The sequence below is a fragment of the Cebidichthys violaceus genome, unplaced genomic scaffold, assembly GCF_023349555.1.
Source record: "Cebidichthys violaceus isolate CVI_PGR_0920_01 unplaced genomic scaffold, fCebVio1.0.p SCAF_10, whole genome shotgun sequence".
NCBI classification, from domain to species: Eukaryota; Metazoa; Chordata; class Actinopteri; order Perciformes; family Stichaeidae; genus Cebidichthys; species Cebidichthys violaceus.
Genome location: NW_027176263.1, coordinates 6,165,383 through 6,190,166, shown reverse-complemented (window position 1 = coordinate 6,190,166; position 24,784 = coordinate 6,165,383). Strand labels below are relative to the sequence as shown.

General features: G+C 39.0%; 1 protein-coding gene across 1 annotated transcript in view; it reads right to left on the bottom strand.

Moving 5' to 3' along the window:
* hpse2 (heparanase 2) overlaps nucleotides 1–24,784 on the bottom strand; it is a 50,594-nt gene that overhangs the window by 9,394 nt on the left and 16,416 nt on the right. Inside the window, exons 4-9 of the mRNA XM_068717548.1 lie at nucleotides 13,898–14,071; nucleotides 12,779–12,950; nucleotides 9,481–9,528; nucleotides 2,189–2,282; nucleotides 1,025–1,131; nucleotides 753–867 (exon numbers count right to left, since the gene is read on the bottom strand). Coding sequence (XP_068573649.1) covers nucleotides 753–867; nucleotides 1,025–1,131; nucleotides 2,189–2,282; nucleotides 9,481–9,528; nucleotides 12,779–12,950; nucleotides 13,898–14,071 — 710 coding nt within the window. The remainder of the gene's footprint in view (nucleotides 1–752; nucleotides 868–1,024; nucleotides 1,132–2,188; nucleotides 2,283–9,480; nucleotides 9,529–12,778; nucleotides 12,951–13,897; nucleotides 14,072–24,784) is intronic.

Sequence of the window (24,784 nt, the reverse complement as noted above, 5' to 3'; positions counted from 1 at the left end):
TGGCACATGGTAGAATTTTATAACTCCTTAACACTTACTTGTCCCCCCCACAAAATGAGATCAATTTAAGACGAAGACAAGACAAAAAAAAAAAAAAAGAATTACCATTGGACTTCGCACATTCAGCTTTGAGTACAATAAAGGAACATTACAACTTCAAAAGTTGGCTTTCTTCACATTTGTGTTGTTAGAATTCTTTCCCCTTCATCAGCAGATCATGAACAACTAACAGAGTATATCAGAAGACTAATTCAGAGTTGTGGACTTAGCTTGTTGTATCTCTGTCCCTGCATGATTCAGACAAAACCACGGAGGAACTTGGGACTGGGCCGTTTCTTTTCACACAGTGTTGCAGGCTATTTTACTAACATGCCTGTGTATCAGCATCTCAGGTTCCAGATCTCTCACCGGTCGACTGTCCCGCACAGAGAAGCACACAGTTGTGATGGGGGTTGAGGGGAGCAGTGACACTGTCCTGAGCTACTGACAAAGGGCTAAGGTTACATGGCATTTCGCTCCCGCGTCTAAGCACTCATCGCCACTAAACGGCTTTCATCTCAGCTAATAGCTCCCACGGGAAAGAGCGAGACGGGCCATCGAGGCACTGGGTCTGGTACAGAAAACGACCAGAGCGCAACAGAATTGCTCAGGTAAGATCTTTGTTGTTATGAGGAAGAATGGTGAACTGAGGCCGAGACAATGACAACCAATTGCCATTCTAATTGTAGTTGAACTGACATTGAGAGACTCACAGGTAAAGGGTTAAAGTTCTGGTCCACAAGGTGCGTGTATCCGTAGTCAAAGAATGAGTGACGCAAGACAACATCAATCCCCTGCACAGCAGCCATACCCAGCGCGTTCACCCACCTGGAATAATGATATGAACACAAACACACAGAAAAGAAATATTTAACAGCAGAGCCTTTGATTGCCAATAATACATAAAGCATTGGGAGCAAATTATTATCTACAGAACACACCACAATGGTTTCCTAAGCAGCGACGGCATGATAACAGAACTTACAGAAAGCCAGCAGCGTATGTGTCAGAGAGATTACTGAGGCCTCCTGCCCACGCCGGCCCCAGTCCACCCAGCCACACCTTCTTACCGGGAGTATGTGTGTCCACAACCTGCATGGAGAGTGATAGAAACGCAGGTGTATTAACAAAATACACCACGCCGACATTACAATAGGATCATATATTTGTTTATATTAGTAAAACAGGTTAATTGTCACAGTGCTGAGGAACAGTTTTTTGTGGTACTGAACACTTCTGATACTGACTATATTTTAGTGTCTCTACAAACTGATGGTAAGTCAATACAGCTGGTAATAATCCACTTGTAAATATGCAAATAGACACAAGCACAGAGATGCACACAGAATAAGACAAAATCAGATTTTACTCATTTCAGCTGAGTGGTAATCCACAGAAGAATATCACTTTCATTACATTTCATTGAATGTCTTATGTCAAAAAGCCTTATTTCAATTGTCACATACATGCAGGTACATACATGAAATGTGATCTCTGCATTCAAACCATTCCAAGCATTAGAAGCAGTGGGCTGCTGTGGAGTGCCAAAGGAGCGAGGTTTACTGTCTTGCTCAAGGACACATTGACAGAAGGAGCCGGGGATTGAACTGCCAACCTTGTGGTTAAGACCCGATGACCCGTTTTAACCCCCTGAGCCACAGTTGCCCCATTTTATTGTTGGGAATGAGTACTTCTTTTCCCCTGAGGCACTTTGTTGCTGTTCATCTCTTAAAACTCAGCAAGTCTGCCACAGCAGCTAGTATTGATAAGATTACCTCATGGTGGAGACAACCATTTTACCCTGAAGGCTCGCTCTTGTGGTAAGCACATGTGGCCTTATCCTCACAAAAACTAGCTTGATGATGAGGGTTGATGCATGACTTAAACTCAAATAATATGCAAATTTAATGATTCAAATTGGTTGTTTCTTCCCATCTTCCTTCAAGATGGCCAGAACAAATCAATATATGACCTCTGAAATACATACTAGACACTAATCAAATTGTGTGTCTACATTCCAGCTCTAGAATGGACCTATGGTATGCATTGAGCAGCCGCTCCAGAAATAGTTGATGTGGATTTATACAGTTTAATTTACAGTGTCTATAAACTATGTTAAATTTAAAAACTTTAAGGGAAACTTAGGTACCTTGGTGACTTTAGTGAGCTGCTCTGTCAGTGTGTCCAACAGACGAGTCTTTAGGAAGTCCTCCACTTTGTTCACTCTGCCATCCATGTAATAACTGTAATGGAAATGCAAGAAAAATGCTGTGAGAGAAATATTCTCATCCATCCATCCATCCATCCTTCAATCTGATTAGCCTGTTTGGAGTTTGATCTGGTATAAATTTACAGCTACAATGTGGAATTAAAACTATATATTATATAAAGTTATTGTATTGTTCTCTATATTGGACAGTCATGAAAACAAAAGAAGCAAATGTAAGTGAAGTCAAGATGCTATTGGCTAAGACTATAGGGCTAACATTACACTACCAGGCAGGTCAGATGCACGTTAACTTCAAAACATCAACAAGATAGCAACTTAACATATGCAATGCAAACATGGAGTCCCTGTAAACATTGCTGCGGTTCATTATAGACTGCAGGTTTGAAATACAAACCCCTTAGTATGTTCTTCATTGGTCTCATAGATGTAGTACACAATACACCATTTCACTACAACAGCAATGACAAACAGAGGGGCCGACATATCCGAATATACCTAAGCACACTGACAATCCAATTCTATGCATCTATGCATTGCATACAAAAGGAACAATTAAGACATCCATGTGTGTGTGAAAGATATAGACACACAGAGAGATGATGTTTAGAGAGCACTATGAGAGAAGGATTCATTGAGTCAGTGCTGAGGAACGTCACGCTGTGGGCAGAAAGCCTCTTTAATTTAAAATCCGCAGAGAGAGAAAATCAAGAGAGCAACAACCACATACTTTGTTTCATAAAACTTTCACCAAAGAACACACTTACATCTTATTTGCGCTGCAGAACAAATCAAAAACATATTTGTTGCGTGAGTCTTAAAATTAAACTATGTTTTGTTGAAACAGATGACAGCCAATCAGTCAATCAGTCAGTCAGCACACTGTATGCTCTCTTAGATTAAGTTACTTATAAGAAAGCATCAACACTGGGAAAAAATGCTATCAATAATAATAAGAACACTACAACACTGTTAACGTTGTTAACAGCTAAAGATGCATTCACTGGTTTAGTTACAGTGACAGAGTCCCAAATCCCCAAACTTCCTGTGTTGAATTTCAAAACAAAATCAACAGTTTGGGAGCTCTATTAGTCACTATTAAAGAATCAGAGACTGCATCTTAAAGTGTTTTAAGCGTCATTAGCTTTTTCTGGACAGGTAAATCCAGATCTTACAGTCTCTAAAAGAGGAAACAATATAAATCACATTGCTTCTCAAACACTTCTCAACATTTGTATTTGTTTTAATCTTCTCTCAGTAGTCTGGCTGTGCCGTTTTGTTGAACTTATCTATATTAGTCCACAATGTACCTACCTCACTTTTAATTTTTAGTAGACAGCAACATGATTCATAACTTCATAGGTATAAATACTGGATGATAAGAATCAAATGTGAATATCCAACCCTATTGGATGATCTTTCGTTGCACATCACCTGGATTTGTATAAAGACATCATCATCATAATGGTAGAAAAACAAATTTTATAACCCAGTGATGTCATATAAGGGCAACAACATTGACTTAGAATAGTCTGTAAAATTCAGATCCAGATCATTCAATCCACTTGCGTTCATTGGTATTATTTTTACATCAGCATGACAAAATAAAATAACAGAAACAGATGTAAAATCTGTTAATTAGCGATTTAGACAATCTGTGTTTCATTGCTGAGCAGATTTCTCTTCTGATTCTTCAAAAGCAACAAATGTTATTGATCATACACCAGATCAGTTGTATCAGATCAGATCAGTCCTGCTTAAAGCTGCAGATGTTTTGTTCCAATTTAGATTTTTTTTTTCTAAAACCAGAGAACACAAAAATATGATAGGCAACCTACAATTGATGCAATCAAGTTGCTTAAAGAATGCGAGTCAACAGCACATTTCTTAATCAAAAGTTCAACAAATGTAATGGAAAACAATACCAAGGAAGAATGCTATATGCTCTGTATTGTGAATAATAAGGCCAAAAGTCTGATGTGTCAACAAAACTGCTGAGAACAAAGCTGAACTGTATTCATGTGGGGTGAAACAGTGCTGCAATCTCAGCTTAACCTCGTTGAAAAATGTCATCACCATGTTGGAATAGTCCCAAACTGCTGGCCTCCAACTGTAAACAACGCATGGATTAAGTCATAGCTTCACACAAATGATTTGGTTATCCTGTCATCTTTCCAGAGAGCTCACAATAATTCTTCAGTCCAGATCACAGAAACAGAAATTCCAGTTCATATATGGAAAGAGAATGAAATACAGAACAAGTTTCATAGCTATATATTTAACTACAGAGCAGTATTACTGAGAATTGTGGCTACAGTTTGTAAAAGCATAAGGTAACAAGACAATTTTAGCTTTCTTTACTTAAGTTTGAGGGTTCATTAGAGCAGAAACCTAATAAAGAAATGAATGTAAAGAAAGTTGTTTTAGTATACTGAGCAGGATTTAAGGAATCACAGCGTGGTATTCATACAATTGGTCAAAGGCCTAAGCTCCTAAAACAGAACCAAGAACTCTTCCTTTGTTCTTCCAAAATTTGGCTTGATACGTAAGCTGCCCGACTGAACATAATTCAATGAAATGCAAAAATGTAACAACACTGTGTCAAAAACTGTTCCACAAAAAATCCACTTCGTCAGCGTGTTTGACACAGCTCTCTCTCTGTGCCGGCACCACATCAAAGACAGCTCACTAACAAAACTATCTAGTACTTTATTAAAATAGAAATATAGTACAGACTGCAGAAGAAATAGATGTAATCATATGTCAGACATGGGCGGCAAGAAACAGATGTGATGTGTACCAATACCATAGCTCAAAGTAAAAGACCTACATTTTACTATGAACTTGACTATATTTACAGTTAAATGTACTTAAGTATCAAAAGTACTGAAGAATAATTATGCCTTTCACATTAATATGTTGCATTAGATAATGATAACAGAGGACTCATTATTATTTGTTTGGTTGTTGCAGTGTCACATCTTCTCCAAATCAAGTGCCTTGTGTTTTGCCAACACTCCAATATAACAGAGCAAATCAACGTTTTGAAACCTTGAACTCAGCATCTTGGCCATCGCCATCTCTGTTTTTTTTGCAACCAGAAGTGACATGAGAGGGTGGAGCCAAGTACAACCGAACACTGAATTAGACATTTTTCGGCAAGCAAAAAGGTTACAATTATCTTTAATGAACTATAAACACACTGAAAGGGTTAAAGTTGTAAGACCTGCGGTCAACTCCCAGACTGGACAACGTTGTGGTAGCAACCTGTCAATCACAAGGTAGCCACATCATAAAGCATACCCTGCTTTATGGTCTATTTGACTCTAAATGGGACCATACTTTACTAAATGAACATCATTGCTCTATTGAAGAAAACATTAAACTAACAATTGAGACCATAAACTCGTGTTTTCAATGTTTACTGAGGCAATAAATCTAGTGAGAAGTAGAGTTATTTTCTCATAAACTTCTATATAACCAGAGGAGTCGCCCCCTGATGGCTATAAGAAAGAATGCAAGTTTCGGCATTGGCTTAACTTTTCAGACCTTAATCTTGGTTATATCATGCTGCATATTTTAGTGTCAAAGTGTTTTTTCCTGGTGAGCAATTTCTGCATGGGTCTCTCCCCTCAACAAACTCTGATTCTGTAAAGGAAAATATAATTATTCTAATAACTATACTATACTATAAAGCTTAAGTGATGTATAATGTAATTATTCAAATAAAGCATGAGTATACTCTATAACAGTTTACTTGTAATAACATCAAGTGTCAAGGAATGGCCAGCTGGTGTTGCAAGAGATTTGGGGTGAGTGGAGGGGTCGCATAGGAAGATGATGATGTGTTCCTTGACGTGTACCAGCAGGCTATCCTCAGATTAATCATTACATAACAGCTGAAGGATATGTATATATATATATATATATATATATATATATATATATATATATATATATATATATATATATATGTATATATATATATATATATATATATATATGTATATATATATATGTATGTATGTATGTATGTATGTATGTATGTATGTATGTATGTATGTATGTATATATATATATATATATATATATATATACATATACATAGATAGATAGATAGATAGATAGATAGATAGATAGATTCCCTCAGGAATGCCATCAGTGAATTTACAGTCTTTTCTGAGTAGAAAGGAGGAGGATATCACAAATCATTGACGTCTCTTCTTCCTCCCCTCAGCTGTAAATAACCAGCACACCCCGCTCTCTGGCATGCAGTACCACTATCACTCTGGCAATGAACGAGAAAGATTAAAATGTGACAGTGTAGCTGAGAAAAACTGATGAACATATATGTTTCTGAAAAAAGTAAAAAGTAAATGCTTCTGAGCAAGGGCCATTAAACATACATTTCATCACTTCATTATTAAACTTAGTTTAGCTGGGGGCTTTTGCTTGCTTGGTTCACACCACTAATACCCCACCGCTGTAACAATTACTGTACGGCTCACATTAATGGTGTTGTTCAAGGGGATTTAAACAGTAAATCGTAAATTTGTCTTGTTCACTTTTATGCTTGTATTTTTACAGCTAGAACTGGAAGTCGTCACACGTTTCACTGACTTAATTCTCTCAGGCAGCCCCTGTCCCATGTTCACTGAGTTTAGGTTAGAAGTTATAGTGTTAGTAGGGTGTTACAGGATGTTTGATATTACATTTTTTTCCTCACTTAAGTCTAATGGTATCTAATCATGCAGATAGTTCTGGTTTTATTTGGCCAAGTTGGCGATGTTCATATCTGAATTTTTTGCCAACACTCCAATATAACAGAGCAAATTGAATTTTGTTTGTGGTGCTCAAAGCCCTAAAACAAGACTAAGAGTCTACAGTCGTGCTAACGGTTCTTTGAGGCTGTACTGTTATTAACCACAGCAGCCATGGCTGGCGACAGGATTTTTTCTCTCCTGGTGCTAAGTGGGAGCTTGACCAATATGTATTGTGACAAAGAAAATAGTTGATATCATTAGTTCAGAGCTACTTTATAAGGAAGTTCTCATTTTTTAAAATTAAATTTCACATTCAATATAATTTATGTAGTTATTAATTGAACGTGGCCAAATTATATTCAACAAAATAGCTGTAAGCCTAATAACAGCGACCACAAGGCCATGACAAAAATGTCTTTCACATGCAAAGGTGAAAGACTTTAGTGCCCGACAGTGCTCAAAATCAAAAATGAAATTAATAATATCCAAGGTGCAGCCACAACAAGAAGCGCAATGCATTTAGCCTTTGCCTGTTAACTGTGTACACATACTCATAAAACGAACTGGCTATCTTCACAATCTTAGTGATTATGTTTCTAATGCAAACAAAAATATGTTGTAGGCCGACAATATGCATGGATTGGCAACAGAATGACTGGTTATTAACTTTTTAATTTTTCTTTATTTAAAAAATAATTCATTCTAATAATGAACTGTTAGAGGAGTCTTAACTGGGACACTAATATTAGTGGCGTGGCTATAGCACCCCAAAGCCCCAGTGTAGTGCCACGTCTCACAGCGGTCCTTTGAGCTAAATGCTAACGCCAGCTTGCTAACATGCTCACAGTCGCAGTGAAGATGCTATTGTGTTCATGTTTTGCAGTTAATGTTTATCATGTTCACCAACTTAGTTTAGCATATTAGCATGTTAACATTTGCTAATTAGCAATAAACAGCTGTACAGCTGAGACTGATGGGAATGTCATTAGTTTTGCAAATATTTGATCTTAACCAAAGTATTGGATCACCAGAGCAATCAGAATTCATCTCTAGGGGGACATGCATGTGTGGACCAAAATTCATGGCAATCCAGTCAATAGTTGTTGTGACATTTCATTTAAAACCACAAATGTCAACCTCATGATGCCACTTGAGAAGGTCTGGGGATCACCAAACAATAATCCTCTGTGGCCAATAAATGTCCGGAAAACATTTCATGGCAATCCATCTGAGATATGTTAGCATAGGCCAAGGAGGTGGAAGGACTAAGCAAATAAAAACAGCCTGCATGGATAAATGCCACTAGAAGGTAAATGATTCAGGTGAATTGACCCTTTAACTTAAATGAACAAAAATGTATGGGTTAGGGAAAAAATTAAAAAAAAACGTATATTGCAGAAAGATGGAGAGTCATAGAAAGAGAATGACTACACTGATCATGTCGGATAAGCAGTAACTGAGACAAGATGCTGCAAATGTCAAACTACAATGTTGTGGAAAAAAACATCACATAATACAAACCACCTATGTTTCATGATCTGGAGGTAAATAAACCTTTCACTACATAACCAACGTGTTTCATCACCACAAGCTCCATCAGAACATGTCTGACCATTAACCACAGACTGACTCAATCTCTAACAAACCAGTTTATAATGAACGCGACGTTTCCATCCTACGCTTGATTCAAAACAACTTGAGCCAGCCGCAGTGAAGTAAAACCTGTGTCCTAGACGTGTTAATGAGTGGTCTCCACTTTTATGCGTTTGGCTTCTTTTGTAGAGGTCAGAGTTGCTGTCACGCAGGCTGGTTAGACTGGAATCTGGATCTCGAGTGTAAAGCGGGCTAATTGACAGAGGGAATGAGCCAGAGCATATGGTTTGATTTTAACAGTGTGGGTGGTGTTTTTCTAAGCCTTACTGACAGCCCTGCCTCCTTCCGTTTCTTCTAATTTCTCCTGATTAGACCTGACCTTCACCTTAATGACCACTCACTCAGACACACAGAGTTTGTCTGAGCTTACAGTGGTGTGTTATTTTGTGCAAGTTTAACGTATGCGTGTAAAGAGGTACTGATAAAACATGTGGAAAAAGATCAAACTATTGATATGTCTGTATGCATTCCTACAGGATGTGCAATAGACAAATGGCAGGTGTTAATAATTTAACACAAACACTCTCAGGCTCTTTTTCCTGTTGTTCCCTTTACAGGACGAACACAGTTCTCCGCATTAAGTATCAGTCTCTCTCAGTAGAAGTGTTAACAATAGTTATTACTGGCTACTGCACACTAGCAATGTGGTGACAATGGTACAAAAACACAACATGGCCTGTGTTGTTAGATTTATGGTTAGTTAAGTGAGTAGTCTACTGTTTTAGAGGACTGCAGATTGATTCTGGGTTTTTTTAACAGACAAAATATAAAAATAGAAAAAAAGGGTAAAATACCTACTGTTGCCACGTTACTGCATCTACAACAGAGCCAGCATTCTTCATGAACCTGAAAGTCAGAAAGACAGAGTTAGAGTGTGGCGCCTTTTCTTCAAACATTTTATGTTTTACAAACTGGGCCTTATTTTCACATTAATGGCCAATAATGTTACGATAACATTTTAACCATCAACTTAACTGCCAATACCTGGGGATATGAGGACATGGAACTATTGCAGGCATTTTTAAGGCAGGCAGACAGAGTGCAATGCAGGCTTGTTTTTTATTTTATTTTTCCATTGCACTTAAAAAAAGTGCATGTGTGCACCACTATGCTAAGTATGGTAGGTACATGATAAACCAAGAAGTGCAAAATCTATCTAGTTTATGTGGAGTAAATCAAACAAATCAAAACAAAGCTAAACAAATCTTCTCAATCTGTGAGGTTAATATGCATATCTACAGGAACACATTGTAGTGTTAACTCTATCAATTGACATTAATTCACTTCACACTCAGTGTTTAAGGTAAGATGGTTTAACTGCAAACTACAAATTATTGAGAGAGAAAATGAGTTTAAAGCCCTACTAGTTTTATAAAGCAGTAAACATGACTACAGTGTTTTCTGGAGCTGTTTCTGTAGGCAGTAAAGTTTGCTTTCAGTTAGTTAAAAACACATTCCTGTACACAAGCACAAACACAACATAGTGTATAAACAATCCCTCCTGCTGTATACCTTCCTCTTCCTGAGCTTTTGCATTTCTGTGTGTGTTTTTCCGAGTCTACCTGACCCAAATCTCTCCATATTTGGGAGTAACATCTTGTCAGACATGCCCAACTGTGTCTCTAAACTTTCACCGCTTCAGCTTGTTTAGTCTGTACAGCTCTGATATTTGGACTGTTGAGCAGTTCAGTGTCTAATTCATCTTATTTCCTGAGAGTGGCAGAGTAGTTGGGCTGTCAAACACAAGAGCCACCCCCTCGTAACAGTGTCAAACACACAAGAATCACCCCGTCGTTAAATGTGTCACTAGTGACCCGCGGATACTCCAGCTCTCTCCTCTTCATCCTCTCACTCCTCCTCCTCCTCTTCTCGTCACTCATCTTCTACATCCTCCCACTCCTCTGACTCCTCTTCTAATAAATCAGTCTGAACTGTACAGTACACATACACACATCAGTGCACACAAACACACTCCTTTTATTTCTGAGTAAATTTGAACTGTCAGTACTCGGTGAGATAAACAGCAGTTCCTAATGGTTTCAGTGATGTAAGTAGCTCAAGTACATAGAGGAGGGAGACCCATATCAAATTATTCTTTCTGCTCCGTCTTCCAACTACCTGTCAAAATGTGTGTGGTTGCAGAGAGGAGCTGGAGACAGATTCAGGCTGAGATATACTGAGACATTAAACTGTTCCTCCTGTGTGTGTGTGTGTGTGTGTGTGTGTGTGTGTGTGTGTATCTGCACACACTTGCATAGGCGCGCATCATTTCAGCACACATTAGTTTAACTTTATGGACTCTATTTTGGTTCAAAGGAATGCTGTTCCCCATTTATTTAACAATGCCTGTTAAAGCCAGAGCTACATATTCCTCCTCCGCTCCATCACTTCTAATTGTCTTGTTACCAGTGTACAAATATATATCTTAAATCTCTGACGACAGACCAGTAGAGCATTGATTACAGCTTACTTTCAACCACCCAGAACAGAAAGTTTATTGTTGATGGTTGCCAACTGTAACCTGTCTACTCAATAATCATGAAATGTATTGCATCATTTCATCTGTATTCATTCACCGATGCCTGAGAGAAATGACTATTAGTTGTTGCTGTGGACACAATATTAGCAATATTGTCATCTATGTGAACCTTTCATTTAGATACATTACACAATGAACATTTGAATAAGGTATTTAAACTTTAAATTAACTTGCCAATGCCCCCTATCATATAGCATACATTATTGCACACTAACACTGTAATGTATTTGTAAGCAGGACATTTTTTTTATATTTAATAACCTACAATACCTGTCAACATTTACAGCATTGCCTCTGAGGACATGTTTGCAAGTGGATTTTACTATGTTGTAACTAATCATCTGTTTATCACCATCCTCCACATATGGGTGCCCACAGGAGGAGTTGCTTACGACTACTTCACATACTGCTTATGAATGCAAAATTTGGGAGTTAAAGTTCAGGGTTTCCACTTGTTAACCCAAGATTCTAAATTAAAGTTTTATGTTCTTGGTAGTATTGAGGTATTTTCTCATTCAGGTAAAAGAAAACTGTTCATAAGGTCATGCTTTGTTTGGATCGTCACTGACAGAGTTGTGTATATCCGTTGATGTTTGATTTTCAATCTGTTTGTTGCACTGATCCATTTTAGTCAAGTTTGTTTCCCTTGCAACAGACAGAAAAGCTCAGAAAAGCTTAACTTTTTTGAAAGTGATAAATATGTTTGAGAGATGCCGTCATCTATTTGGCCAATAGAACTGGGAAAGCGTCTTTTTTTTCTCTAAAAGGAGTTTTAACAAACTAAGGCAGACTAACCTCCAAAAGTAGCCTGCACACCTGATCAGCACCTATGTTAAACATTTGTTAGCCAATTTTATAACTTTGACGTAAAAAAATAAAAGGCCATCTAACTAATATGATTTTTGTTGCCACGGTTTGTGTTTTGTTTGTCTTCTGTGTTTTATTTTCCATAAAACGTAGCCTGTGAACCCAATGTTTGCTGGTAGAAGACTTCACACTTGAAAGCATGAACAAGAAATACCCTCCATACCATATGGAAATAATATAGTTTAGTGTCTTTTCAAGTTGTTTAAATATTGACCTGAATGGAATCAATAGCTGCCCAGAAGATAAACTGTTAATCTGAAAACGTGTGTTAGTTTAAAAAAAAAAAAAAGGTATACATATGGTCTTTTTTGCAGTAAATTTATGACATTACGATCTCACGAGGGGACAGGCTGCAGTTGAGAGAGGGCTGTTAAATAAGAGTCAGACCGAAACTGGTGGAGCTTCTGGGTAAAACCAGCAGGTGGGACGTTGCGCCGTCACGTTATCAATCAGATGACACTTTATTTAGGTTGACATGGTATAACTGGAGCTGAGACGCTGAAACCTGCAGAGTGGAAATCCATAAACACCGAACACTACAACAATGTGTGTGTGCGTGTTAAACACAGTAAAGTTCGGCAAAAAGTCCCAAACTTCTGCAGCATTCTTTCCACTACCCCATTGTTTCCAGCAGGATAGCCTAACATAGACAGGAATCCCGCCCAGTCAGTGTTTTACTTGCTGACTCACCCGTCCAGCAGCAGGATGGCGTTCTTGCGGGGTCGTCCTGCATTGGGGCCGTAGAGGTGAGCTCGGTGGTAGTAGCGTACAGACTGCAGCAGGGTCCGCAGCTTGATGTAGTCCTGTGCCAACTGGGTGCTGTTTACCGCACGACCCACCATGCTGCGGTAGGCATTAGGCTCTGGAGAGAGGAGAAGCAGTACACTGAGCCAGAGAGATAGAGTTTATACAAGCAACAGTGGGGAGGTGGAGAAGAATATTGTTGTAGTCTGATCACACTCTCCTTGAGAGTATCCAACAGCCACTAGAAAAAGGGATAATTGGGCAATTCACAGTAATACAGACAGATGGACTCAAAGTCAGATTAATGGTCCAAGCACACAGGGTGGCCTTGCAGATTCAGTAAAACATAGACTGTGAGGGAGATAGTTTCTCCCTCCCTTTCTTTCATTAGAAGAAAAACCCACTGCTCTTCAACCAATCCTCTGATGAGCATTGTGATTATCTGCAAAAAGTTGTGTTTGAGCTGCAAAATAACATTTTAATATGTCTGTTTTGTGTGTGTGTGTGTGTGTGTGTGTGTGTGTGTGTGTGTGTGTAGCTGTATCTGTGCTATATGCCTGAACACAAACTTGCTCTGTCTTCACTGTCTGGGTGATTAATCCAAACTAATATTTTGCTGCGGTTCCAGTCCTCATTAAAATGTTCACGATTCAATCAAAAGGATTTTCCATGGTACTTTTAGGCTAAAAATGTGTTTGTATTGAGAGCTTTATTGCAGATGAAATGAAAATATTTGCAGCAGAGAAACACAGGGCTTTGTGTGCACTGCAGCTCCCCAGAAACACAGATGGTTAGGATGACATGAGGACTAGCAGTCCCTTTCATCCCTGAATGAACCCTCACCTTAACCCTTAAACTGCTGGACTCTCACTTAAAGCTCACTCTATTTAATGTCTCTAATAAAAGCTGTTACGGCCAGTACATGTTAAATGAACAAAATGTGCAACAGCTTTTTCATAGCACTTTAGTTGGGTCCTTTATTAAAATTATGTTAATTGTGTATTAAAAGTGACATAATAGTCTATCACGTTATCTAGGCAGCATGTGATGTGTAGTTGTACTGACCGTTGCCCAGCTCCCAGGAGATGTTGTACTTCTTGCCAGCGCCGTACTTGAGGAGGCTCAGCGTAGAGGAGGTGTTCCAGGAGTTGTCTGGGTTTCTGTGCAGCGCGTTGAGCCCCAGGATCAGGTGCAGACCAGCACAGTCGGCAAAATTGTACAGTTTGTCTAAAGACCTGGCTGGGAGAAACCCACAAAGCAGTTGTAACTTTGATTCTTTTTACGCACCTGGAAGTACCATAACTACCTATATTTTCATCTGTCGGCTTATTTTTGTTGTGTAAATAAAGCGAATATAAACAGATACGGTAAACTGTGTTTTATACCTTTGAGTACAAACTAAAAGTTGTGTTTTTATTGTGATATCTTAACATAAATAAAAGAACAGTTTAGTCATCACGCAACATGTCTGGTTAAAACCTAATTAACAATATGGGTGGTATTATGTTATAAAGCACTCTTCAGGTTTTCAATGCTGAGAAAGAGTAAAAGAAAATGGTAGGTCACCAAATAAAACAAATATATTGGAAAAACATTGGGTTTGTCCATTTAAACAAACAAGCTAGTTCTCATGTGACTCTCAAAAAAAGGGTGGCTTCTCCTAAATTCTTCAACCTCAGTAAATTGTAACGTATACACTTAAAAGAACATAAAATTTCTCAGCAGTATTGTGTATAGAAATTTTGCGTGTACTGTATTTTGAATAAACTGCGAGCTACCGCTGGGATTTATTTGGCAATCATTTGTCATGTGCCAGGTATTGAACTTTGTGTTTGTGCATATGTCATTCACATGACAGCAGAGTCTTGTCTTCCGCAACATTCAGTGAGAATGCAGAAAGACAGTTTTCCCATCATGGACTCCTGCTGTTCTCTGCAGCTGACTACTCACTCAAGTTTATGTCTGCTGTCTCCATCAAAACACATTGTTCTCACCGCTCAGTAAAAGGCCCTACCACAGATGCTGGCATATGGTGAGAGTGCCAAAAGTGTATGTTTATATCCTAATGTGCGGCTGCAGGCTGCTCATGGATACCTCTTGTATTGAAATTGAATCTGTTCGGTCATTCCATTAACGTAACTATTACCCCGGCATCTAACCCTTGCTTCCTAGGTTCAACAGGAAACAGATGAAGACTGTGTGCATGTCTGGTTCTGGTATTTGGCAACATTTGTCCTCAACGGTGGGTTTGCCACCAGCTGAGCTTGCCAACCGTTTAGTCCGTCCAGCGCGGAATGGAGACTAAAGCAGCGCAGACCAGGGTGCATGTGAGGTTATTCTTCTGGATACATGTCGAGCTGATATGGTCATGTAATAGGTGTGAGGTATTGCTGTATAATATTTAATAAATGGATGTGAGGGATACACACGTCTGGCTTTAAGTCAGTCAGAATAAATTGGAACACTAAACAATGCTTATTAAGTCACGCTTCAGGGCAAATATGTTTTGTTATTCAGAATTTACTGCAGGTCTTTATATCCAGTAGACCAGTGGTCATGTATAATCCACGGTGCAAATAAAGAGAACAGAGAATGCTCGTTGCACCTGGCATTCATTCGCTTTCCAGTACCGACAGGACAAAGCCTGAAAACAAAACAAAATGCGAGCGGTAACAATGGTTTTATTACACACACCGCTCATCGGGAGTGCATGTCTACTAAGTAAACTGTTCTCCATCTCATTAATAACCACCAATAACGTTATTATCATAACTGCTATTATCATAACTCCTTCCCTCTGTGGTGAAATTAGAGTGGTGTCTGTTTGCAGGAGCAGAGTCGAGGGCAGCAGGACAGAGAAAGTAACGCCAGATGTGGCTGTCAGGATGAGTGATTCCAGGTCTTTCCTCACCTGAGATCTGAGCAGAAGGCAACCAGCCTCGCTCCAACACACAGCTAGCAGCCCTGCACACACATCACAAAGGCATCATGAAATGCCCGAAGCTGCTACAAATTTAGTTTCTCTGCCGGCAGGTCTAAAGAGCAGCATGTACCAATAAATGAATGTCTTTGTGTTTATGTGTCAGTTTGGTTCCTGGAGAATTTTTCTATTGATTCTTCTTAACCAGCAGCAGACAAACTCATAGCGAACTTTCTACTGCCTTTGCCACTTAAAGATATGTTGAATGATGAGGTCAAAGGTACCGCTTGTAAGCTGAAAGTGGATCAGAAGTTACATAATTTTATTTATTTGGTAATATCAATTTAATTACTGGTTATGAATCCCTATATGTAGTAGATGGAGCTGAAATGATTAGTCGATTAATCGATTAGCAGATCGACAGAAAGCTAATCAGCAAATATTTTGATAATTATTAATTGAAGTAATTTTTGGCGAATAATTTGCTGCTTCTCTATGTCATATCATAATCAAATTGAATATCTTTGGGATTTTGGGACATTTGGTTGAACAAAACAAGACGTTTGATGTTTCTTTGGGCTTCCCCTTGTATTCAGAGGAGCTGGTACATACACTAGCTAAGCTACAGCTAGCCATGAGTTTGTCTATTGGGTAAACAGGACAAACAATAGAAACATTCCCCCGGAACAGTTTATCCTTTTAATGGTGGTTAATCCTCAGTTAGCCAGTTTCTGTTTCGGTGGCACACAATAACAACAGCTACTAGCCCGAGGAGGAAGTGTAGTATTACTGGCCAGTGTAGCCGAGCTCTCGTTTATCGCCTGACAAGAGCAGGGCATCTTCTTCCAAAGAGAAAGGGATGCTGGGTAGATTCACCCTCCTGGTGTCAGGAAATCTGCAGAGCACTAAGGCCAAATATCAAAGAGCTCCTCTGCAGACACTAGAAAGCCCTGAAGCTACAAATATGTGATGTCAGTCAGATGAAAAGTAATGACATTACCAAAACACAGTGACTCTGGTGTATGCACATGCTCACAATCACATACCGTGTGTATGTGTGTGTGTGAGCTGTTACTATCACTTCTATGGCACGGTGGAAAATGGAGAATTTAGAGTTAAATACTGTAACAGCACTTACTGTTATTGGAAAATAATTATTCCAAATGGGAACAATACAAATGATCTACTGCTTCACAAACACAGACATTGACAATCAATCAAACCACCAAACCATTGCCTTTACTTCTGTTAGAAGTATCATGCCAGTAACAAATGGTGCTCATCCCGATTGAATAATCTCTCTGAGTCAACATCATTAATCAGTTTGCTGTTTTTTTTAGGAATGACAGCTTCTCGTGTTGTAATATTTTGTAAAATGAGTCTCGCAATTCTCAATTACACACAACACAATGAAAGCCTGTGTAAGAGGTCAGACTTTATTGTACTCACTCAGCTACAAACTTATCTTTTATCTCACAAACAGTCCAGTTAGAAACAAGCAGACCAAACCCAGAAAACAGTGTTTGCCTACACGTGTGTGCGTGTATGTGCCTGTGTGTGTGTGTGTGTGTGTGTGTGTGTGTGTGTGTGTGTGTGTGCGTGCGTGCGTGCGTGCGTGCGTGCGTGCGTGCGTGCGTGCGTTGGCGGGCCTTTGAGTGTAGTGGAAAGAGTGGGGTCTGGATATTGTCAAGCTGTCTATCTGATAGAAAAGCCAGTTCTGTGAAGCAGAGAGGCCGGCAGCATCAGTCAGTGCTATGCCTCATTTCTGCAGCTCTGCATATTCCCTCAAACACTGAGGTACACATAGGTCACACAGTACAGTGGGCCTGCATGCACTCACACAAACAGTGTTGGCTAGTTTACCACACACATGCACCAGACACCCATCTGAAGTTTTCAGTGAAATAACACTTTTTTCTGTAGCTGCACCTTTAGTGTCGGCTGACAAGATATATTTTTACATGACAAGTCTCTCCTGGTGCAGCTTTAAATTGAGATTTGTTTTACTTTTAAGCTATAAGAATCGATTTAATCATATTTTGTGTCCTTAAATAAGGAACTGCATCACGCTGTTACTTATTATGAGACAGACCTGCTTTGAGGACGTTTGAAAACTATTAAGATTGAAAAAAACTGCCTCACTTGACTAAATTATGAAAAGCAGGTTGAGAAGAGGTAGACACATTTTGAAATTGTTACAGACAGTAAACCACAAAAGTAGACCATATGCCCTTCATGTGTAATGCCGTGTTGTAATTCAACTGCCAACTGCATCATTCTAAGATGTCATACATTCACATTTCATTTCATAGTGTTGCCAGAAAAATGGAGGCCGGCCGAAAGTTTGAAAATTCTAAATTTGAAGCAAGACTTTATTGTTTTACCTCACTGTAAAGTGAGTTCTCAAAGGCTTCTCCTTGATCTACTGTCAGATGGAGGCTCATTTGTAAAGAAAGCTTAAATGCATAAATGCTCAAACTAACATTTAAGAGTCTAGTATTTTAAATAAAGGAATTTCTTAAATTAAAGAGAACTATATTAAATTATCCACTCATTAAATACATTTTACACCATTTACTGTAAATGCATCAGTATTTTGATTTTGTCAGTTGACAGACAATAGCCTACGGTTCTTTATTCATGAGAGGGAATGAGTCGGGCTCAGCTATTTAAAACCTGCTCTTGACCAGGTTTAGATGGAAGAACAAGTATCATTAGTGATTCAAGTGGCATCCATTCAAGCTTGCTTTGTGAAATATAGCCCACAACTGTGCAGATGGCACAAACAGCATATTCCTACACTTCCTTCCTTTCAATTCAAATTGAGATGATCTGTCAAAAGGAATTATTATCTTGGACTTTAAAATCTCAGTTTAGAAAGGCTAATGTATTACTTTGTTCATCATAACTAAATTCTTGGAAGAGAAAATAGGGAGCACAAAACTATGTTTTCTGTCTCTGGTTTCATTCAAGACACAAATATAATGACTTGCTGCCAGACACAGCTGTCTTCCACAGCAAATATCAATTTAGATGTTTAGTCCCATCAAAGTCAGTCTGGAACATACAAGCACACAAAAACACACACACACACACACACACACACACACACACACACACACACACACACACACACACACACACACACACACACACACACACACACACACACACACACACATGACCTGAGCTCTGGCTTGCTTTAAAAGCCAAATCAAAACCGAATCCTCAAGAGGCATGGGCAGACAGGGGAGAAGGCTGTTTAGAGAAATTAATTCTGAGCCCTTTTTCCTGTTTATAGATACAATGTGTTTTTCGTATCTGAAGATTCACATGTTGCACTCAAGATTCTATAGCTCTAAAAATGTATCGTAAGTGTCCACACTGCTCATTATCTAAAAACATTAGCATTGATTCTGAGGCAAAAAAGGCATGTGCGTGAAATTACACCCTTGGACTATTCCTATATATAGCAGAAAGAAGAAAGAATAGCACAGATATATATAGCACAGACGCTAATTTTACATTGTGACATCAGTGGGGAAGGCATAGTGTAAACGGACACTCTCAGTGTGTCTATCCATCAAATTGTTCTCAACATGCTGGGAACAATTGTTGATGACAGTATTTAAGGTTTTACCAGATGGTTTGAAGAGTAATTTCACATTTATACTTAACACACACCACGTGTACACACATGCCGCAGACAAACAGCATCACCAGTCATGAAAGATTTGGAAGTAAACTGCTAAAATATCCAGGAAAACCCAAGTGCAGCGCATTCATCATCAGCTCCTCCATCATGGCTTCAATTTCTTTTACTCCGCCAGCTACGTTTAGTAGTCTACTCTCTGCCTGCTGTTTCTCATTGGCCCAGTTCCCTCACTAACCAGATCTTCTGTGGCTGCAGAAAAAGACGCTGTGACTGTAGCAAGGTCATCTCAAGCTGACGTTTCCAAATTGCAATTTCTTAAAAAGATCGTCAAAAGTTTAAGCACAGCTATCGATGCAGTTTGATCATTCATCCATATCGGTCAAAGCCAGACCAGTATATACTGTTACGGTCGCTGTATCGAAAGCTATTAAATGTGGTGGTTTGCTATGTTCGCATGGTGTATCTGCAACTCATCCTGACGTTAACTTGACACTGCATGTTAGGGTTGCGCAGAGGGAGAAATGTGGTTCCAATATATTGTGAGTCTGTGCTGCTCCACCAGCGTGTTGCACAGACGCCTCCATGTTTACACACACACATCTTCACATGGACTCTTCTTTCATACAGGATGGCTCCACTCCAGCGAAACCATTCAGGTCAAGCCACTTTTGTATTTTGGAAGAATGCAAGATATGTGGTGGGCACCTGTTTTCAATTCCGTTAGTAGAGGGGGACCGATGTGTGTTTGTGTGTGTGCACGTGCATGTGTGTGGAAACAAGAGTGTGAGAGAGAAAGATTACCTCAATCTGTGCATTTGCTGTGACTAGACTTGCGTGTGGCCCTCTTCTGTGTACCCAGTGTAAGTAAGGAGATGCAGAGAAAGTTGACAGAGCTGGTGAGTAAGATGAGTGGTATGTTAACATACATACATCCACTCTCTGCGTGTGTGTGTGTGTGTGTGTGTGTGTGTGTGTGTGTGTGTGTGTGTATGTGCTTCAGCCTAGGCAACAGACTGCAGACAACAAATCAAAGACAGAGAAGTGGACAAAATAACTGTAACTGTAACAAATGTAACTCAAACCACTTGTCAGGGGAACAGGGTGTGAGGGAAATGCGTTTGGGGTGTGAGTGGTTTTCACATCTGTTTGGCAATGGTCGCTGTCTATCACTCCCTAATGAGAAAAGTACGCTTTTTAGAAACTAATGACCTCACCGTGTTTGGCTTGTAAAGAAACAAGGTGTGTGGAAGTCTTCGTTTCCCAGGAGAGAAACAACCTCATGTCTCTTCTCTTTGTTTGTGTTGTGCAGCTACCTACAAACCACAACCAAACACGTCCAAAGGAGAGGAAATTAACTGTTGTTGCAATGAGCCAAAACTGGTTATGAATCATCCTGTTGTCATAAACTGACAGGCTGTTTAGTAACTTGCGAATTTAACTGAAGGTTCACCTTTGTGAAAATGTATTAAAAATGTAAACAAAGCCAAGAGTGACAGTGGATTAGCAGTGGTGTTGAAGAATAAGGACTACATAATTTGCCATTTTAACTGAACAATTTAAAAGCTGCACTATTCAATATTTCATCAACACCTATATGTAATGTGAAATGGAGCACTCATAAGGACAAACCAAGCGGCAACCTCCAATGCTAAAAAATGAAGCCAAATGGCCACTTGAGGCTGGCTCCAAAAGCGAATCAATCCCCATAGACACCCATGGTAAAATGCCCAACTTTGCATTGCAATAGAAATAAACATGTTTACAGTCTGGTACAAAAAACGGTTTTGGTTCCTTTAGCTAATATCGTTGTTCTTGACAACTGAACTGGGGGTGAATTTTTACGTAACTCACCCATTCCGATTGTATTGAGGCTTAAAGTCACTTTAGCCGCTTTGAGTGACAGGTGGATGCTGTCTCAGGTCACTAGCTGCTAGCTGTCTGCTCTGCATCACCACAGATCCACCTCTTCGCCCATTTTTAGAGTGAGGCTGTATCGTCACTGCCAAGATGGTGACGCCGGAGCCACCCACTTTGAGCTTCACTACGGCTCTTCAGAAAGTTATGGGGGAAGTCACGGAGACAATGTCCATATATTATACAGTCTAAGGCACGAACCCAACTCTGCAGTTCCTCTCTGCTCCACGGAGCTTAATAGCATCTTTCAGCTCATTGTTTTGGTTTTACCAGCTGTGACTTTTGTTTTTTGGTTCATTCTCACTGAACTCATCAGCGTCATTGAGCAAGTTTTAAAGCTTTTCAACAACTCTGAAAGGTTGAACATGATGCAAAGAGAAGGCGTTCAAGCTCTTGATAAGAAAATTCAGGTCATATAAAAGAAAAACTGCCTGAAGTCCAGCAGATGGGGTTTGAACAATATAGCTTTCGTAATTATTGAACACATAAAATAAGATTAGTGTGTCCAACGTTAATGTTGCTTTTTTTTAAGGTAGAGCCTTTAAAGATAACAAACGAGCCACACCTGACATTTTTACGTCACCTCCAAAGAGGGCGGTTGTAAAGCTTCCACCTCTTATCCGGTAAGCCATCTCGTCACACACCTCTGCTGATGCTGTAATTGAGCTCTGATTGCTCTGTAATTGCAGAGAAACAAGACTCCTACGGGCAGACAGAGTGAAACAGGAGTGAGAGTAGCCCAGGGCTTTACCCACCCTGAACCATCAAAGAGTTTGTACTTAAAACAATGTCTGCAGCCCTTCCCTCAAAACACCTGCTTAGGCTGTAAACACAGCTAAGCAGATCACTGATTACTCATCCACAATTTTTGGTTCTTTACAAAGGCCTCTTTTAACACCTTGAATTTCATCATGTTCAAAAGTCGTACGACTGGAAAACAAGGGCAAACAAAACATTTGTTTATGGGGGTATTTAGGACATCTGCTACATTCCCAGCTCAAGAAGGGTATCTTTGATCCCGGGCCGTGTGATGGATGAGGGTTATGAAGACCAGATCCCCAGAAGGGCAGCAAAGCAAACACACAGTATCCCAGACTCCCTTTCACTGCTAGAATAATCACCGTAATCACAGCAATCATCTTCCTCTCTCAAACTATATCCACACACATTAGTTATGTGTTAGTTAAACTGGAGGTTCTGTCTTCTGCTAAGCAAGCAGAGCCAGATTAAACAGTCACAGGATCAGGAGCTTGCATTACAACAGTTTTATAATTATACATTGATAATAACAGATGCTGGGAAAAGTTACAAAATGTGGTTTATTGACCACACCGACTACACGAGCCATTTCCTATTTTGTAATTTAAATATAATGACTGATAATTAACCTAATTAAATATAATTGCATCGTAAAATTGTATACAATAATTTATATAATATTGGTACAAATGTGACCAAATGTTTGCCAATAAGAAATATTTGTTGTACCCCTTAACATATTAAATAGCCAGATTTCATGTTTAACTTTGCTAATATATATCTCATTTGTAATTCACATTTTTCTGATGCATGTGCATGTAATTAATTATTCTACAAGCTTGAACTATCAATGCAAGGCAGCTAATTTGGCACAGTTTTAGGCTGATCAAATAACAATGTTCAATGCTTTAAATTAATGTACTTTCACTTTAAGTGATGCTATTACTTCATTATCAAGGTGGTAAAGTAATGATTTGGTGGTAGAGCTGTGCAACTCACGTAAAAAGAAAAGAAATGCTCTCACATGAATCCTCTCTAAAAAGGCTGGCCCGTGTAGGACGAACACTACAGGGGGCACCTGCCTCAGTCAGGCGGACAGACTCTCTTCCCATAACTCTTAACTTTTAAGTCCCATTTGAGTTTCTGCAGCAATTCCTCGTTATGACGAAGCTGGGATTCGTCCCAGCACTGTGATTCGTCCCAGCACTGTGATGGATATTCCTGCCAGATGTTTATGGAGAAAGAGAGCGGGACTTTTTTTCAACCATTCACCTTAACAAATATCTCCCAAAGTCTCAAAGCTGTCTCCTCATCAGCTCCTGCTGAGTTTCCCTGACCCTGTCTGTCGAGCACATTAAGCTGCATTATAATAATCTCAGCACATTTCCACATTTGAAAACATTTTTTTCTCACCATTTGTGCTTTCCTTCTTCCCTAAGACACGTTGGCAGGGGTTTGCATGCAAGTGAGATTTGGATTTGTTTTATTATTGTGTTTTGGTCAATTAGTCTGTTTCGATGTTTGATGTGTGGAAAAATGACATTCTGCTTTGCTGCTTTAACACTTGTGGTGGTGTAAGTGTTAAACTATGCAAAAACCATATTGTATGCTTAGAGTTTGAAAGTAATCCCACACACACTTGCTTCAGTTTTACAAACAAATACCAATTTATTTACACCCAATGTAGTAAACGTAAATACAATATATACGCTGGTCTGTCAAATCGTTACTGCAATATCATAAACATACTTTCAGTATTTATTTGTTTCATTGACTTGATTGGTACAGTTTTGTACCCATGGAAACCCAAATCCTGGTAAAGCACCAACTTGTAGCTTTTAAAATGTATAATAAAACCAACGCAGAGCTGTTAGGTTAGATAGAAGTCTCTGTCATAGATATTAGATGAGAATAAAAATAGTAAATGTAATTGAGCTGCAAGAGGCAGAAGTGAGTGATTTTAAACATTTCCTTAGTTTGAGGTGATATGATACAAAATATACGTAAATATGAACAAAGTCTCTGTTTAAATGTTTTTCTTGTTTGTAAAGAAAGAAGCTGGTGCTGAAAATGAAGCACAATAATTAGCTTTCTATCTTACTAAAGGGAGTGAACAAAAGTATTGCAGCTGACACCAGGAAAATGTATGTATGAGCCAGTTTATACAGAAAAAGATACATTTGAAAGGGTTTTAAATCAGTGCACAGAAACCCGTTCACATCTGGAAAGAGTAAGATGTTTAGGTTACATCTGGAGGATTTCAAAAATACTTAATATTGGGAGAATCAGAACCTTAGCAGACCGTTTTAGAAGATGAAAAGGCAAAGTGTCCTGTAATATCTTCAATGTCTACTCTCAAACACTGTTAAACAAAGGAGACAGCCGTATTTCATTCGTTCACAACAAGAAAACAAAACATCGGAATCACCTGAATTCAGCAGATTATTTAAAAATGATCTGTGAATTGTATAATAACTTCTTACTAAGCTCACCCTTGACTAATGTAAGTCTAAAAGCAGCATCAACTTCGTATGCCATTACAACAAAGTTTTACTACTTTTTTGCATTTTGCTTTACTCCAACTCTAACTCTTACTTCCCAATGTATAAGTTGTAAAATGTAATAAAATATATGGATATAATATGAATGATGAATGGCATTTTACTACAACTATGTGCTTGCTGCAAAACGTCTCTAAACCTAA